This window comes from Neolamprologus multifasciatus, chromosome 10 (genome assembly GCF_963576455.1).
Source record: "Neolamprologus multifasciatus chromosome 10, fNeoMul1.2, whole genome shotgun sequence".
Taxonomy (NCBI): Eukaryota; Metazoa; Chordata; class Actinopteri; order Cichliformes; family Cichlidae; genus Neolamprologus; species Neolamprologus multifasciatus.
Window position 1 is genome coordinate 7,811,723 of NC_140448.1, and position 16,273 is coordinate 7,827,995.

The window sequence follows — 16,273 nt, forward strand, 5'->3', positions numbered from 1 at the left end:
ATCTCCATGATTCTGCCATCACTGGAATTTATTCTGTTTATACCATGTCTTTAAATCATTCACAATATCAATAGTGTCTTCCAGCCAGAGCAACATCTGGAAATTTGACATTTCAAATCTAGACATGCTGCTCCCTCTGGTGGTAACTGCACTACATCCAGCCACAGACCTTTACTGAGTTTACAGAAAATGCTGCACTGATGAAGAACTGTGATCTATATCCTACTATGTAAAGAAAGTAACACAATGCCCTTTCAAATAAATATGCTAACAGTAGACTAAGCTTTCATTTTTCTATCATTAACTTAACTATAAATTAGCATAAATAAATATCAGAGACCTAATTAACATTTTAAGCCCCAAAGGGCTTTCTGAGCTTCCTGCTCAACAATGACATGCGCCAAATAAATGTATTTCTCTGCAATTACAAACTCTGTGTAAACAGTCGTGGTATCGAAATAAGGTTAACACTTGTGATATTTCATCAACTGACTGTTGTTTTGGGATAAACTTATTTGTGTTTTTAATTGACATATTTCAAAATATTATTACTATATTTAATAGCATAGTAAAATCAAAAGTACCCCGTGACTGAGTGTGTCACATTGTCTTAGAAGTACCCCCCCCCTCACTCACACACACTGGTAATATTTACATTTCAGTATCTTCTACACCTCAGATTATTTTTGTATCTTGCAATGTATACTTAAATGCTTTGTATCATTTTATGCTTTGTCTCATTCCTTTTTCTGTTGTGTGGATAGCTGAGACCTGTTTCAGTCTGCAGATGCTGCTCGCCTTTCAGTTTCATTTGTAAATTGTTATTTAAAGTAAATGTGCATTTAAATATTTCGTTAATCATTTACTTTTAAAAGATACCATGAGTCATTAACAAAACACAAGTAACTGCTTTGTAGTTGGTGTGATACTTTATTTAGAAATGTTAATCCACTGTCAGATCACAGCAAACTAGCAAACTGACAGCAAACTGACATAAAATGATTTTTTTTTTAAAAAAAGGCCCGAAAAAGATTGATTGATAGCGGCTAAAGGAAACTTGTAAAAGGAGAATAACAATGGACCCAGAATTTAACCTTGTGGAACACCACTGGTTAAACATGCAGTGTAAGAGGAGAATCTGCTTGCATGAAAGAGAATGTTCTTCCAGACAGTCATTTTCAGTACAACCTTTTTCATTTATACAGTTTTATGTATCAGGACAGAAAAAACACACGACACCTTGTATCTAATGACATGGCCTTTTGAGTGCCATTGAGCAGTTTAAAATGGTACAACCAACCTGAGTACAGTTACTGACCATGTCCATTCAGGTCCATTTAGGATCACGGTCTTACCCATCTTATGAGGTCTGCTGCCAGCAGGATACTATGCCATGTCACACCGCTCAAATCACAAATTTCAAATTGGTTTTCTTGAGCATGAAAATGAGTTCTCTTTACTCACATGACTTCCAAAGTTACTAGATCTCAGTCTATAGAGCACCTTTGGTAAAGGCAAAAAGGGGTTCATCCTGGTGCAATACGTAATACAAGTCTCATCCAATGCCGATGATGCATCTTCACTGTACTTAGCCTTGAATGAAAGATTTTTGAAGCAAAAATAAAACAGAAATAAAATAAAATAATGTTATCACCACAATCAGATAGCAAAGACTAGCTCTTCTTTATTGTAAAACAGGCCTAACTTTGCTTTTATTCTTTATTTGGTGTGGGTGACTTCATAGTGACTGAAACGGCTGATAATACTTGTAAAGCTGCATACACACTGAAAGTGATTTGCAGTGACGTGGTGATGAGAGACCACAGAAAGTAGACGATATTCACTTCAAGTGACTTTGGGCAAAAAAAAAAAAAAAAAAAGTGGCTATCACCTATTTTTCATAGGTGATAGCCACTTTGTTTTCTCAACTTTCTGAACTTTCAGGCGAGAGACTGAAGCAACTACCAATAAGAGTGAAGAATAGCACTGATTGACATCTGACCTTTTAGTAAATACAAAGGGGATCACCTAGGTAACCTGAATCTGGAATGTCCAAAAGCGTAGAGCCTTTAGCTTCAAAGCGATTTGCGATGAGCAAATTGCTTCCAGTGTATACAAGGCTTTAAAGTACTTCGAGTTCAAAGATGGTTCAGAGACAACCTTTTTTTAACTTAGAGGTCATTCTTTTTCCTAAAAACAACAACAACTACACACAAACAAACAAAAAACAAAACAACATTCCTTAATCACCATGACTGAACTAGCAGCAGGTTTTGGATTTAAATGAGCAGCACAGGGCTCAACGTATAAAAAATGACCCCAAGGTCTCTTTAGATGAACAATAGTCAGAGCAGGAGTCTACTGATCATACTGCATCCTCAGAAGCGACAGCAGAAGATTAGTCTGTTCTGCTACCGTTCTCACAGAATCAAGTAGTGGATCACCTACACCGGTGAATGTCACCATGGTGGGACTTGATGGGTCTTCTGCATCAATCTGAAAAAACCCAAAACAAAACAAAAGTTAGAGAGACATATTAGTAAAAGAGCTGCAACAAAGTGTTCAACACCCAGCAAACATCCCCCCTTGTGGGGGTACTGTGGGCAGACCAACACAGCCCACAAGTTGGCAAGCCCACTATGGGTTGCCGACAGAGTGCCCACAGAATTCCGCAAAACAGAAACAGTTCTTTGGGCCCCACATAGGCTAGATTACAGAGGCCCCACATGCGCAAGTCCAGTGTGGAGTCCCCACAGAATTCCCTTCTGGGGGCCCAACAGGAGGGAATTATATTGGCAGGTTCGGAGCATGTCCTAGACTGGTTACCTTCAACAAAGTTTCAGAGTGAACAGGGGTATTTAGTCCAAGGAGGCAGTCTCCCCGTCTCATTAGCCAGCCTCCAGTACCTCCTCCTCAAGATGAAGGCTGCTGCTTTAGGCTGCCTTTGCCTGGTAAAAATACCCTTCTTGTTCCCCACCACACGATGGATTGCTGTAGACAGACAATTTGAAAATATCATTGTTACAGGGCAGAATATAATAAGGTGACTGAATAAAGATGCAAGTACTACGTATTAAATATTAAGATAATTTAAGACAATTGTTTGGTATTTACAGTTTGTGCAAAAACTTGTGCAGTGCAGATTTAAATAAATAAATAAATAATTACTAAAGTGACAGAGTGTAGAATCCAGTAGTTGTAGTGTGTGTCAAATGGTGTGTGTAGAATGTCAAGAGGGGTCATTTTTTTCCACAGCAGTTGATCTAGAAACTTGACAATGTTGCCATTTTGTTTTATTGCCCAGATTTCCTTTTGAGTTTCCCTTTAATCTCCTGATATAAACTATCACCTAGGAGGAAAAGAGCTCTCATCTTTAGACAAAACATAGGCTATACTGTATACTATCAGTACTGTAGAAACAGGAAAAACGGCAGCAGTTGTGGTTCTACAGGTTGCTTTATTTTGAAGCTGCAGTACCTTGTGCAGTCATGAAGTCTGCAAAGTTCCAGATGAGTTCACCAATAACATACTGCTTCCTCTTCTGGTCAAACACATCATGGTAGCTCTGCAGGAGAGCATTCTGGTACTCCTCAGTGAACATCATGGGCGGATCCTGTAGAGTGACAGTAAAACTTGTTAAAGATGCTGAAGTGACATGTGACTAGGTCACTGAGTGAGTGAGTTTATTCTCACCATGTGAAGCCCTGGAAGTGCATCTGCTCCGTATTCACTCTGGATTATGGGTTTCTTGTACTTTCCATACCAGTTCTCAAACTGAGCGTTGAGCTGAATAGGAATGACCTCCAAGTGGCCTGGATCATGGTACCAGGAGAAGTAACTGTTTACACATACAACATCTACAAAGGGAGCCTAGAGGGCGGAAAAAAAAATAGATTTAAAATATTTTAGAGGTATTCTTCAACATGATGACGACATTTTTGGCCACAAGAGAACTCCACCTTCTTGAGCTTTCCTTTATTATTCATGTACAAGCTTAAAGCATATTTGTTGTTAGACAAAAATTATAAAATTAATTTCCATAACACTTTGTGTACTTGCACAGCCATTCCTTCATGGATGGATTTTAAGGGATTCCCATGGGGTGGGGGAGTGGGGTCACAGGTGGAGGCTTGTTGCTAAATTGTAAATTGCTACTCAAGGGTGGTCTTAAAGTGCTGTGCATCTTTTGCTAGTTTAATATATTCTTGATAGTGAGGTGAAGGCTGTGGAAGCTCACCCCTTTGTCCCTGGCATAGTTACTGTCTGTGATGTAGGTGACAGGTCGGGTATGGTCCAGAGCTTTGGTATGCTTTATCAAAGTCCTGCAAGGAAAACAAATGTTGTTGATGTTGATATACCTGAGGAGTCACCAGGATTATCAGATGCATAGTTAGAATGTCACATAATCAATAACAGAAAAACATTTCTTTTCTATCAATCGTGGCTCAAGAGTTGGGCGTTCGCCTTGTAATCAGAAGGTTGCCGGTTTGAGCCCCGGCTTGGATAGTCTCGGTCATTGTGTCCTTGGGCAAGACACTTCACCCGTTGCCTAATGGTGGTGGTCAGAGGGCCTGGTGGCGCCAGTGTCCAGCAGCCTCGCCTCTGTCAGTGCGCCCCAGGGTGGCTGTGGCTACAATGTAACTTGCCATCACCAGTGTGTGAATGTGTGTGTGAATGGGTGGATGACTGGTTGTGTAAAGCGCTTTGGGGTCCTTAGGGACTAGAAAAGCGCTATACAAATACAGGCCATTTACCATTAGTCTTTGATTTGAAGTAATTGGTGGCTCCATGGTATAGTGGTAACTCGATCAAGAGTTGCATAAACCCAGTCCCAACCTCAGCACATCCATCTGCTGTGTTGACTCCATGTGAAATATGAGAGCAGCCACAAGTACCAGTTTAATCTGAACTATTTTATTCTCTTAGGCCTTCAGCATGACAGAACATATGTTTGAATTACCATTTAAATTTACAGTTTAAAAACAAATTGAACCATCTGGCATCATGTTGCTTGATTGTGTAGTGATGACTATTTGAACAGTGGCTATAATAAGTGCTTTACACCTCAAAAGAAAAATAACCTGTACTCACTTGAAATAAAATTCAGCAGGAGGCATCTCTGAGGCGGGCTCATTGGCTACCGACCACATGACCACAGAGGGATGGTTCTTGTCCCGGCGCACAAGCTCGTCCATGACAACCAAGTGGTGAGACAGAGAGGCGTTTCCAAAACTGCGACTATCAGCAAGGCACAAAAGATACATCTCAGCCTGAGCTGAAAGACTAACAACTTAGATCAATCCATCTTTTGGGCTCTACAGAGACCACAAAACAAAGCTAGCACTGCAAGAAGTGAAGACCTAACTCACAACTGTTGTGCTTCTCAGTATGGGTGCGCAAAATTAATTACAACATATGCAAATAGGCTTATTCTCAATACATTATTGATTAGTATTAGTATTCTATTTATTCATATTTACATTATGCAGACTTTAGTGTTTGCTGTGCAACTTGGCCAGGCCCTTAAACAAACTTAAATCTTAGCTCTCTCATTATCTAATTACTTGCTAAAATGTTTGACATTAATCATCTTAGGTCTGATGTCAAGTTTGATATTTATTTACAATGAATGATTAAACCAGGAGTGGGGAGATTCCAGGCCTCAAGGGCCGTTGTCCTGCAGGTTTTAGGTATGTCCTTGATTCAACACAGCTTATTTATATGGCTAAATTACCTCCTCAACATGTCTTGAAGTTTTCCAGAGCCCTGATAATAAACGAATCATTTGATTCAGGTGTGTTTACCCAGGGTGATATCTAAAACCTTCAGGTTCCCCTGGATTGGACCCACTGAACTGTATAGCTAGCAGATACACATAATTTACAAATAAGCTTCTGCTGCCACAATTCAACCAGATTTTGTTCTTTGTTGGATGATATGTCACTTCATACAGCATACACATTGGTTGGTCATATTGTGGTCCAAAAATCATACACTGTATACGCAGCTTTAGATGTGATTCTCTCCAAAGTAGAACTAGGCTATGAGCTTCAGCAAATATAGGATCTTAACCTTTTTCGTTATTTTTATTAAAAAGGTTAAATCCCACCAATCACTGCACAATCCTTTATATCACATTTGTAAATTTATATATCCAGGTCTTTGGTTGACAAGCTAAGAAACATTGTAAATCAGGGAACTTAATCACCCAGTTCAGTGGTTACCAGAGTGTGGCCACAAAGGTACGATAATAACAGGCATTTAGCTTGAAGTCCCTCACAAGTACTGTCACATATTTATAAAATGCATTTGTTTATATAAAAAGTGAATTAAAACTGATAATAGGAGATGGTTAGTTTATGACATTACTGTTTATGTTTATGACCTAACTTTACTGCTCTTGCATTGACGTTTGTGTCCCAGTTACAGATGGATCATATATTGGCTGTAACACTTTGTATAGGACTGGGTAGCATTAGCAATTTATAGCCAACAACTTGTGTTTGTTTTTTGAACCAAAATTTCAAGGAAATAAACACAACTTTCTCTTGTATTTTGATTAGAGTGATTTATAATTTAAGAACTTGGTGGGTCCAGATGGATTTTCTAAATTTTAAGTGGGCTCCATCACTCTTGACTTTGGAAATGGCTGACCTAGTTGTTTAAATACGGCTTCCTGCAACTATTGTACATAATCTGAAAAGAAGTTGTGAGGTTACATATTCCTGGGTTGCTCCCATGCCTATAAAATGTATGCGAAAGATTAGATTTGACTTTCACCTGCTGTTTTCGTTTAACTAAAAAAGCCAGTTCACTTCCATGTGTGTCATGGAGTAAGGTTAATAGTATGGAGAGTAGAGACAGCAACCACTCCCTGCTATAGACCTACACCTGACATCTGGTACAAGTTGCCGGTGTTGTGTTGCTCACACACGCTTGATGTAATCAGCCGCCTCAGGAGGAACAGGACTCTCACAGTTTTTCTAGCCTTATGTACTAGAACAAATAAACACTGATGCGCTCCCTTGTGCTGAGTCACAGGATTGCCATACCAATATGTAAGTTTCTCCATATCTTCACACATTGTAACACAGAATTTCTCACTGTTGACCTCAAACATACTCATAGGCTACAGAGATGCATTTAGTGACACTTACATGTCTTTGATGCCAACACCTGGGCACTCATCTATCACCACAATCCCATGACGGTCACACATCTGCAGGATCTCCTCAGCATAGGGGTAGTGGCTGGTACGGAACGAGTTGGCTCCCAACCACTTAATTAAGTTAAAGTCCTTTACAATTAGGGGCCAGTCCAATCCTTTACCTCGAATCTACAACACATTAAAACCAGGAAAACAAAGATGAGGTCATTAAATTAAGTCTACCTTAATTGTGATTCAAATTAATGTTGACACATTGTTTCTAAGACAAATAAGACAGAGTCCTCCTGGATTTTCATCCCTCTAGTGGTACTCACATCAGAGTCCTCATGTTTATTGACACCATGGAAATAAAACGGCTTGTTGTTAATGAGGAACTGGGTCTTGGTAACGTTGACTGTGCGGATTCCGACTGGCAGAGTATACACATCCTCATATGTTGATGTCTCACTGACTGCTATTAGGTGGACCTAGAGGTTAAAGTACAAATGGTAGAAATGATGTTCTTTACATCTTCTTCAGCAGACATGATCTCACCAGAAATGTAGCAGTTGGCACCAATACCAGTAGAACTGTGCAATTCTCTGTAGCCAATTTGATATCAAAACAAAATTACGATCCCACGTAATTAAAGAAACTGTTTTCAAACAGACATGGCAGCACATCATTTATTTAAAATGTTATTATGTTTATGTCAACAAGACACCGACTAAAATGTTAGGATGGTTGCTGAGGAGCTTACTAATATTAGCATAAGAATAAGCTAACATTACATTAGCATAAGCATTTCATGTTAAAGTGAAATATATTTAATTTACTGAACAGGTATTCTTGGTGTGTGTTGTGATTGCTAGTATTTCAATTTTCCAGTATAAGAGAGGTTTAGCAGCAGATTAGTATCAAGTATAATAATATTTATATATTTTCTAAATCACAAGGTTAATACACGCACATACTTGTGACAATGCAACACAAAGTTTAGGGTTCATTCAGTGGTTTTTGTATGGTACAGCTTAACAAGCTGCAAATATAAAAAGTATTCCCCCAGCAGAGAATCTATAATGCACTTAAAACATGCTGTGAATAAAAGAATCGGGGAAAATGTGGCACTTTCAGTTGAATTGAAATTTGCATATTAGGCTAAATTTTTAAAAAAATCAAAGATTAAAGTTGGTTCTAAGACAAAGACATTAGATCCAAATAAAAATAGCAAAAACCCAGGGTTAACCCTGAAGTTACCTGGATAAGTCAAAATCCTGGTTTCCGCTTTTCCTCGTGGTATATAAACTGTGATTTTTACACTGTTTACACTCTACTAACCAATTAATAAAAGATTATTACTTCTTAACAAACCCACTTAATGAGCCTCACAAATCTAATGGCAATATTGTCAAACCACATCACACTGCAGGAACACACTTCCCTGCCTGCAAGCATGTTGTCTTACCTCCATAGAATAAAGGTAACCTGGATTCTCTTGCATCAAGTACGGCCACCACAGCTTCACATCTACAACTTTGAGGACTCCAAATGGTGTGTTAGAGGAGGCCACACAGTGGCCATCTTTGTCCATCAGAGTAACCTTCAGGGTGGCTGTTGCAGCACCTTGAACAGATACTTTGTATCTAACAAGACCTAGAATCCAGAAGAAACAGCAATATCTGATAAATAGTAATAGCACATTCAATCTGTATTGTATTAATGTGGATCCTATTCACTATGTTTTTGCACAGTTCCAAAATAAGTTGGGATGCTGTGTAACATGTAAATAAAAACAGAATGAACTAATTTGTAAAATCTGTGATTTTGGAAATCACCATGATGCACCCTCATGTGTTCAGAGATGCAGACTTTTGAGTGCAGATAAGAATTCAGACTGTCCCGCTCCTCTTTAGTTTCAAGGATGCAGCATCCCTTTGCAAGTGCAAAGTGGTTGATGTCGGTTGTGGTGGTAATCCCTGAGCCAGTGGTGGACACCAAAGGTGAAGAGAGCTATCAAGCTGTAGAAGACTTGGTTAGCCTGTGGCACTTTGGTGGCAGCAGATGGGTACGGGCAGGCCAAGCAGACATGGCTCAGGAGGTGGCTAAAGCAAAAGCTTGGGTGTGAGGAGGTCAGTGACGAAAAAGACTTTCAGACTGCCTCAGAGTGATTCTGTCAAACCGTCAAATGATTTAGGAGGGGAAAGTGGTGCTCTACTCACATGGTCTATAGTGCAGAGCGGCGCTACTGACTTTAAATGAGGATATAGTCAGGTAAACTTCAGGTACCTCCTTAATCCCACTGTTACCTCTTCTGTAGAGGACGTAGGGTCTGCGGATCACTCCCCCATCACTGGGGTCAGGTCACTGAGGTAATATAACTCTTTGGTGGCAGCGCCCCTTGGTAGTATGAGATTGCTCCTGATTTCCTGAAGGCTCTAGATGTTGTATGGCTGACTTGGTTTACACACCTCTGCAACATCATGTCAAGATCTGGGATGGTGGTTCCCACATTTAAGAAGGGACTCGGAGGGTGTGCTCCAATTACAAGGGAATCAAACCCCTCAGCCTCCCTGAGAAGATCTATTCCAGAGTACCAAAAAGTAGAGTTTGTATGTTAGTCGAACCTCAGATTCAAGAGGAACACTTTTATTTTTAAGGATATTTAAAAGTGTGTGGGAGTTTAGCCATCCAGTCTACATGTGTTTTGTAGACTTGAAGAAGGCATACGACTGTGCCCCTCAGGCTATTCTGTGGACCGTGCTGCTAGGGTAAGAGGGGTTTCTAGCCTTTTATTAGGAGTTATTTAGTCCTCGTGCAACTACCGTAGTTTTCGGGTCATAAGCCGCTACTTTTTTCCCCACACTGTGAACACTGCGGCTTATACTGACGTGCAGCTAATGCTTTTTTTTTTTTTTCATGCTATCCTTTACTAATGATTCTGTTCAAAGTTTTTATGGACCCAATTTCAACTCAGGTGGCAGAAGGCCTCCAACTTAATGACCTTAAAATCTCCTTTTGTAGATTTTGTGGTCCTCTTGACTTTATCAGGTGGTGGTAGCACTGTAGTTATTCATAGCCGAGCATGAAGAGCTGAGCAATGTGAGAATTTTTCCCACCTACGATGGTTAAAATGGCTTTATCGTAACCATCGAGTATAAATGATCATGTCAATATTAAGCTGTCTGCATTTAATTCAATCTGAGTTTTTTTTTTTTACTCCCACACGCTGAGAATGCATCATTAATCCCAACTGGAAAATTTTCTACCTGGCACACTGGGCTGAGCATGCGTGTTTATACACTACCAGATAGGGAAAATATGGCAACAGTGGAAGTTTCAGACAAGCAGGGAATTTGACTCAGTGTTGTTTGGATTTCACGAGGAGGATGTCGAGCAAAATGCAGTAATTTACAAAACATGCTGTGAAACTATGGAGGTATACTGGACATGTCCTACTGGGAGGAGGCCACATGCTGGAGAAAATATCTCTCATCTTGCCTGGAAATGACTCTGTGTTCCCCTGGTTCAGCTGGAAGAGCTATCTGGGGAGAGCAAGGTTTTAGGGGCAGGGATAGCTAAGTAGGTAGCGTGGGGTGAGGTACCCCTGAGCAAGGTACCGTCCCTACACACTGCTCCCTGGGCGCCTGATTAGTGCCTGCGCGCTGCTTCACTGAATGAATGGGCTAAATGCCAAGAGAATAATTTCACAATTTTACAATGAAGAACATTATTCTGCAATTGTTTCACAATTTGTAGATACAGTTTTTTGCAGACTGGCAAACTTCTGCCTAGCTTTACTTCTGAGAAAGTCTACCTTTCTAAGATGCTCTTCATGTTACTCACTTGTTGCCAGTTAAACTAATTAGTTGTAATATTCATTCAGTGGTTTCTTTTGAGTACCACTTATTTTCCAACCTCAAATTCAAAATGAACCAATATTTGTCATGAAATAGTCAAATGTCAGTGCGCCCCAGGATGGCTGTGGCTACAATGTAGCTTGCAATCACCAGTGTGTGAATGTGTGTGTGAATGGGTGGATGACTGAATGTGTAAAGCGCTTTGGGGTCCTTAGGGACTATGTAACGCGCTATACAAATACAGGCCAAATGTCTCAGTTTAAATATTGAAAGAGTTTTCTGGAGTCTCTGAATAAAATACGTTTTTGTTAGATTTGCAAATCATTGCATTTGGTTTTCATTAACACATTTTTCCACCACTTTTACAATTGGGGTTGTCCATCAGTTTACCTGCTCACATATTCTTTGGTGCTAGTAAGGAAATTTGAAATGAATTTACCAGTGTTATCCATGAAGTTGGTCTCCACTATGATGTCATCCACATACACCTTAGGAGTAGTATACAACAGTACAGGACGATGTATCCCAGCATAGTTGAAGAAATCAAAGTAAATGTTTTGCACAAAAAAACCATCAGGATACCTGCAGACCAAACACAGTCTTCACATCATCTACATTCTCACTGATGCATCAGCTTAAAGTTTTAAAGGGTGGCAATAAAGTTAAAAATATGAACCAAAGAATGAGGGTACCTGGTACGGTCATTCATGTACTGGATGGTGCCTGGAGGAAGAGTCTCCAAAGTTAGAGTGTTGTTTACAGCAATGGTGATTCTGCATGGCTTCGTTGGGTCCCTGCGGATTAAACTACTAATCTCTGCCTCAAAAGGCAAATGGCCACCTTCATGCTCTGTCAGTTTCTCTCCATTCACCCACTGCAACAGAGAATGATCACCGTTTTACATGAGCTACAATTTAGTGACACACAATCTTATTTACAATGAAGCAAGGATGTATTTTGAAACAATACATTTCTTCCTTATTTTAGCAAAATGATGGCAAACCACAGTCTGCATGTATTACAACAGCCTGAATCAACAGTTTTATTGAGTTTAGGTTCTAAACTAGCCTGCCTGCAGCCCAAACTTGTCATCTACTGAAAACATTTGTTGCATTACCAAGCAACAAACAAACTTTTAAACAGTTCAGACCTTATATCAAGAAATACAGATGCTGGTGTCCTAGCTTTCTTAAAATAATTATCATGATACTCACCACTATTGAGTAATAGTGAGCACTTCCCACTCTAAGAACTACTCTTGTTCCCTCATCGGAGATCCAGCGGGCCGGCACGAACACCTCTCGGTCATACCACACCCAGCCAATGAAATCTCTTAGTGTGGGGTCCTGTGTGATGTCATTGTAGCTGGCAGGAACTGCCATTTCAATCACTGGGCCGGTCTAAAGAATATAAAACAACAAAGAGAAGACAGGACTTTACAGGGATACCTGTAGCAGCCATTTGAAAGTAGGCAATACACATGTTTATGTATTTGACTTCATTTTGATTCTCTGAATTCATGGTTAGCCCCCTTCGTGGGCATCTGCCAAATATTTATAATGTAAGGGTTGACCTTTGTTCTCCATCCATCCATTCGCTTCCACTTATCCTGGGTGCTGGAGCCTATCCCAGCTGTCATAGGGCGAGAGGCAGGGTACACCCTGGACAGGTTGTCAGTCTGTCGCAGGGCTAACACACAGGGACAGACAACCATTCGCACTCACATTCACACCTATGGGCAATTTAGATTTTTCAATTAACCTATCCCCACAAAGTTCTCATTTTGTTTATTTTTCCTTGTGAAATTGTGAATATTTTCTGCAATAAATGCCTATAAAGACCTCAAAACAAGACAATCTGACAGGAATGTGTCCATTTGTGCTTGGTTTAAAGCAAGGCTTTGTGAAACACAGAAACATTTAAAGCATGTGAGAATTGTGTAACTGTTTTGAAACAGTCTGATAACCATCTCCAAAGTGACTGGCCACTTTTTTTTGCTATTGCCATGAATTGATAATGGTATTCTGTGAAACAATGACACATAAAGGCCTTGCACAACTCTAATTTTACTTAGTATGCCAGACTATCAATTATGATCAACATGCTTTGGTTTTGAAAAATCATCATGCAGCATAGCAAGAAAAACTTTGAGACTGTTAAAAACAGCAGGCTGTGACTAATGATCAGCATGTTTCAGCAAATATCATTTCCCCTCCTGTTGCGTTAACATATGTGAGGTGGTTTCAGTTGCTTAATAATTCGATGCAATGCATAATGAACCACTTTATAAAATAAATTATATATTGCAAAAACACTGTTTAACCTCATATTTTTGTGGGCTTAGATGTCACCTACTTTGAAGGTAGCTTAAGTAAAGTTAATTGAATGCTTCCAATTATGGTTATGCAAAATGAAAATCAAGTAACAATGTCTAAATTTGTTATTTCTAAAGCTTTTTCTTTCCTTTTTAGTTTTCTATAAGTTACCTCCTCAAACTTGATGTGATAGGTATAACAGGTATAAAAAGCAATTTTTGCTAATGTAAAGCTGTGGATAAACAACACATCCAGTGGATCATGTATTCTTAGAGTAAGCATTAGTGAACTCTGCTGTGGTTGCTCCCGATAACGATTTTAGGCTTTCTGGGAGTTTACCGGGCTTGTTCCAGCAGCAGAAAAGCCACCTATCCAAACCGAGGATGCACGAAAGCTTCGGTTCGCAGTGGTCATTTCCACCCGGGCTTCGTAACTTAGTTTTGAACACCCAGTTCCTAGCTAAACGTATGAATGAGTCAACCCAAAAAGTTTATGTAGGCTTTCTTGTATTTGTGTTAACACGTTTTATGGCATTCCAAGTAGCTTTTATTTACGATTATTTTTGGTAGAACTACATAATTGCAGGATGTTTAAAGGTTCTTGTTTACAGTAAAATGTGCACACAACTGTATGTGACCGTTGTAACCCTGTCAATAGTAAAACAAAGTGGGCTGATTTATTTCATCTGACCTGCTATCACCTCCGTTCCCGCTCACCTCTGCCAGCCGACGTTTGTACCAAGCCTTCTCGAAGCCCTCGTTCCTGTTGGGGGACCCGTCAGCCCTGAAATCCCACAGCCCGTTCAGCTCCTTCACCTCCCTGGAGGTGGACTCCCGGGGAAAGAGCATGCCGCCGTCCAGCGGGAGCACCGTGCCAAACACTGATAGCAACCACAAGACACGGAGCACCGCGAAACTTCCAGGTACAGACATCCTGAAGCCCTCTTCTACTACCCTCTCGGAGACGAACCCCGAAGTTTTCTTTGTTGTTCCGCTTTAGAGGTCACGTGACAACGGCATTACGTAACATCACTACCGCTTTTTTGCCCTCCAACGCTGTTCCCTTTTTTTCAGTCCTGTCATTTTCTCCCCTCAAGCTAGACGAAGTTTTGCATTTCAACGCTAAGCATTTACCTTTTATAAAAATAGTAGGTTTACCCTGCCGACAGTTTCCCTGCCAGCGTTGGGGTTTTTTTGTTTTGCTTTTTTGTTTTGCTTTGTTTTTTGGCCGACTGACAGTTTCCTCACTTTTCATCTTCCTTAAAAAAGGAAAATTTAAAAAATCAGCTGCTATATTCAGAATTAAATGTTTTAGTTCTTCTAATGTGACATTAAAGTAGGCAGGAAACATCCTGGATGTCACCAAAGAAACTAACTTAGCACAATATGTCTGTTTGTCATATCTAAGTCATATCTGTTTTCACATGAATTCGAAATGCAGATTCACAGATTCAAAGTTCAGTGCTTTTGTTTAGGTTCGACAACTGGAGACAACCGATAGATCCAGTGGTTAGTGACTAGCTGAAGTCCCAAAGCTTCAGAGAGAGAGAGACTCACCCCTCTCTCTCCCTCTCTCCCCCTCTCTCGCTCTCTCTCTCTCTCTCTCTCACACACACACACACAGGGAGAGAGAGGTGAGTCGGCCAGGAGCACTGAGGGTCCATGACACTGTCTAGAATCAAATTTTGACTGTGGCTCAGTTTCCAGTCATAATGCCATGCATACAGTGACCTATTGCTTACAAACATATTAAACCTTTTTCACCTACCTAAACCTCTGTTCAACTCTATCCAAATTTACAATTATACTATATTAATATTATAAAAACGACCTAACTATTGACACTATTGTAGTGTCTAAAAATAATTCAGACCTAATAATCACAGATTTGAATAATTTTATAGCCTTGGGTTAGTTATCAAATCTAAGGCTGAAGCTCATACACGTCCTTCCTTTATTGTGCAGATTCAACAAGGGGCAGGTACCTCCGTTCAAAGAGGGGAGAAATAGACTTCGTTGTTACAGCTGTAATTTAAAACCATGTTTGGAGTGCAGCGGATCCTGTTAATTGTCACCGTTCACATCATTGCATATATTCTCTTTAGAATCTCAGCTGACATTTTGAAGTGAGTCATTGGAAAGAACACAAAGCAAGCATGAAACCTCATTCTCCCTTCTCTCGTGTCTCTCTCCATCCTCCTAATTGCTTTTCTGGATTGACGTTCCCACATAAACACTGTTTGTGTTGACTTTGACTACACTTTAACCCTTTAGTTAAATGTCTGCCACTTCATCACTTTCTTGCCCTTTCAGTCTCCCTGTTATAAAGGGCAGAGTGGATGGGAACTATCATATTATTGATTCTTAATCATTGACTTATTCATTCGTTCGTGTGTACCCCTTTAATCCTGCAGTTGGAGATGGGTTTAATTACTTATATAGTCATGGGTAGCTTCAGCTATGATAACTAAAGCTTTAGTAATGCAGGTGTGTGATTCCAGAAAGTTTTAGAAAGATCATCAGAAAGGTAGTTGAAGAATAATAGCTGTTTAAGTCCACAGCTAGGTTAGTTAAAATATTAATACTCATATGAGATTATTCAGCTGGCTACACAAAAGAGTACAGAGGAGGACATCATGGCTGAATCAGAAGAGACAGTAATAAGGGAGAAAATTAAGAATAATTTCCTAGATAAGCAACAGAGCCTCATTGCATAATATTCCAGTTTATGGTGAAAAACAGGAAATAAATCATCTGATGATAATATCCTATTGGGGAGGATCCCTCAGACCAACAACTGTATGGAAAAAAAAATCATTGATTACCACTCATTAAGCATTTCTCAAGAGGTATCTGTTACACAGAGAGGCTTCCTATATTTAAATGTTAACACCCTAACAGATGTTTTGTGAGCCAGTCCAACCACATTTACTGTTTTAAATGATGGTGAACATA

General features: G+C 39.8%; 1 protein-coding gene across 1 annotated transcript; it reads right to left on the reverse strand.

Moving 5' to 3' along the window:
• Positions 1 to 1,876: 1,876 nt before the first annotated feature.
• Positions 1,877 to 14,414, reverse strand: LOC146509527 (beta-glucuronidase-like). Its single transcript, XM_085175570.1, has 13 exons — positions 14,036 to 14,414; positions 12,219 to 12,404; positions 11,697 to 11,878; positions 11,444 to 11,586; positions 8,613 to 8,800; positions 7,483 to 7,635; positions 7,158 to 7,336; positions 5,092 to 5,238; positions 4,238 to 4,322; positions 3,694 to 3,870; positions 3,478 to 3,613; positions 2,827 to 2,991; positions 1,877 to 2,496 (listed from the first exon to the last, which is right to left on the reverse strand). The coding sequence occupies exons 1-12, from the start codon at positions 14,249 to 14,251 to the stop codon at positions 2,840 to 2,842; spliced, it is 1,944 nt and encodes a 647-aa protein (XP_085031696.1). The 5' UTR covers positions 14,252 to 14,414; the 3' UTR covers positions 1,877 to 2,496; positions 2,827 to 2,839.
• Positions 14,415 to 16,273: the final 1,859 nt, after the last annotated feature.

Coding starts and splice junctions, on each gene's coding strand:
- LOC146509527 (XM_085175570.1), bottom strand. CDS start 14,251: ATGTCTGTACCTGGAAGTTTCGCGGTGCTCCGTGTCTTGTGGTTGCTA. Junction 3,871..4,237: donor ACTATGCCAGGGACAAAGGG/GTGAGCTTCCAC, acceptor TCCGCCCTCTAG/GCTCCCTTTGTAGATGTTGT. Junction 2,992..3,477: donor AGACTTCATGACTGCACAAG/GTACTGCAGCTT, acceptor GTCTGTCTACAG/CAATCCATCGTGTGGTGGGG.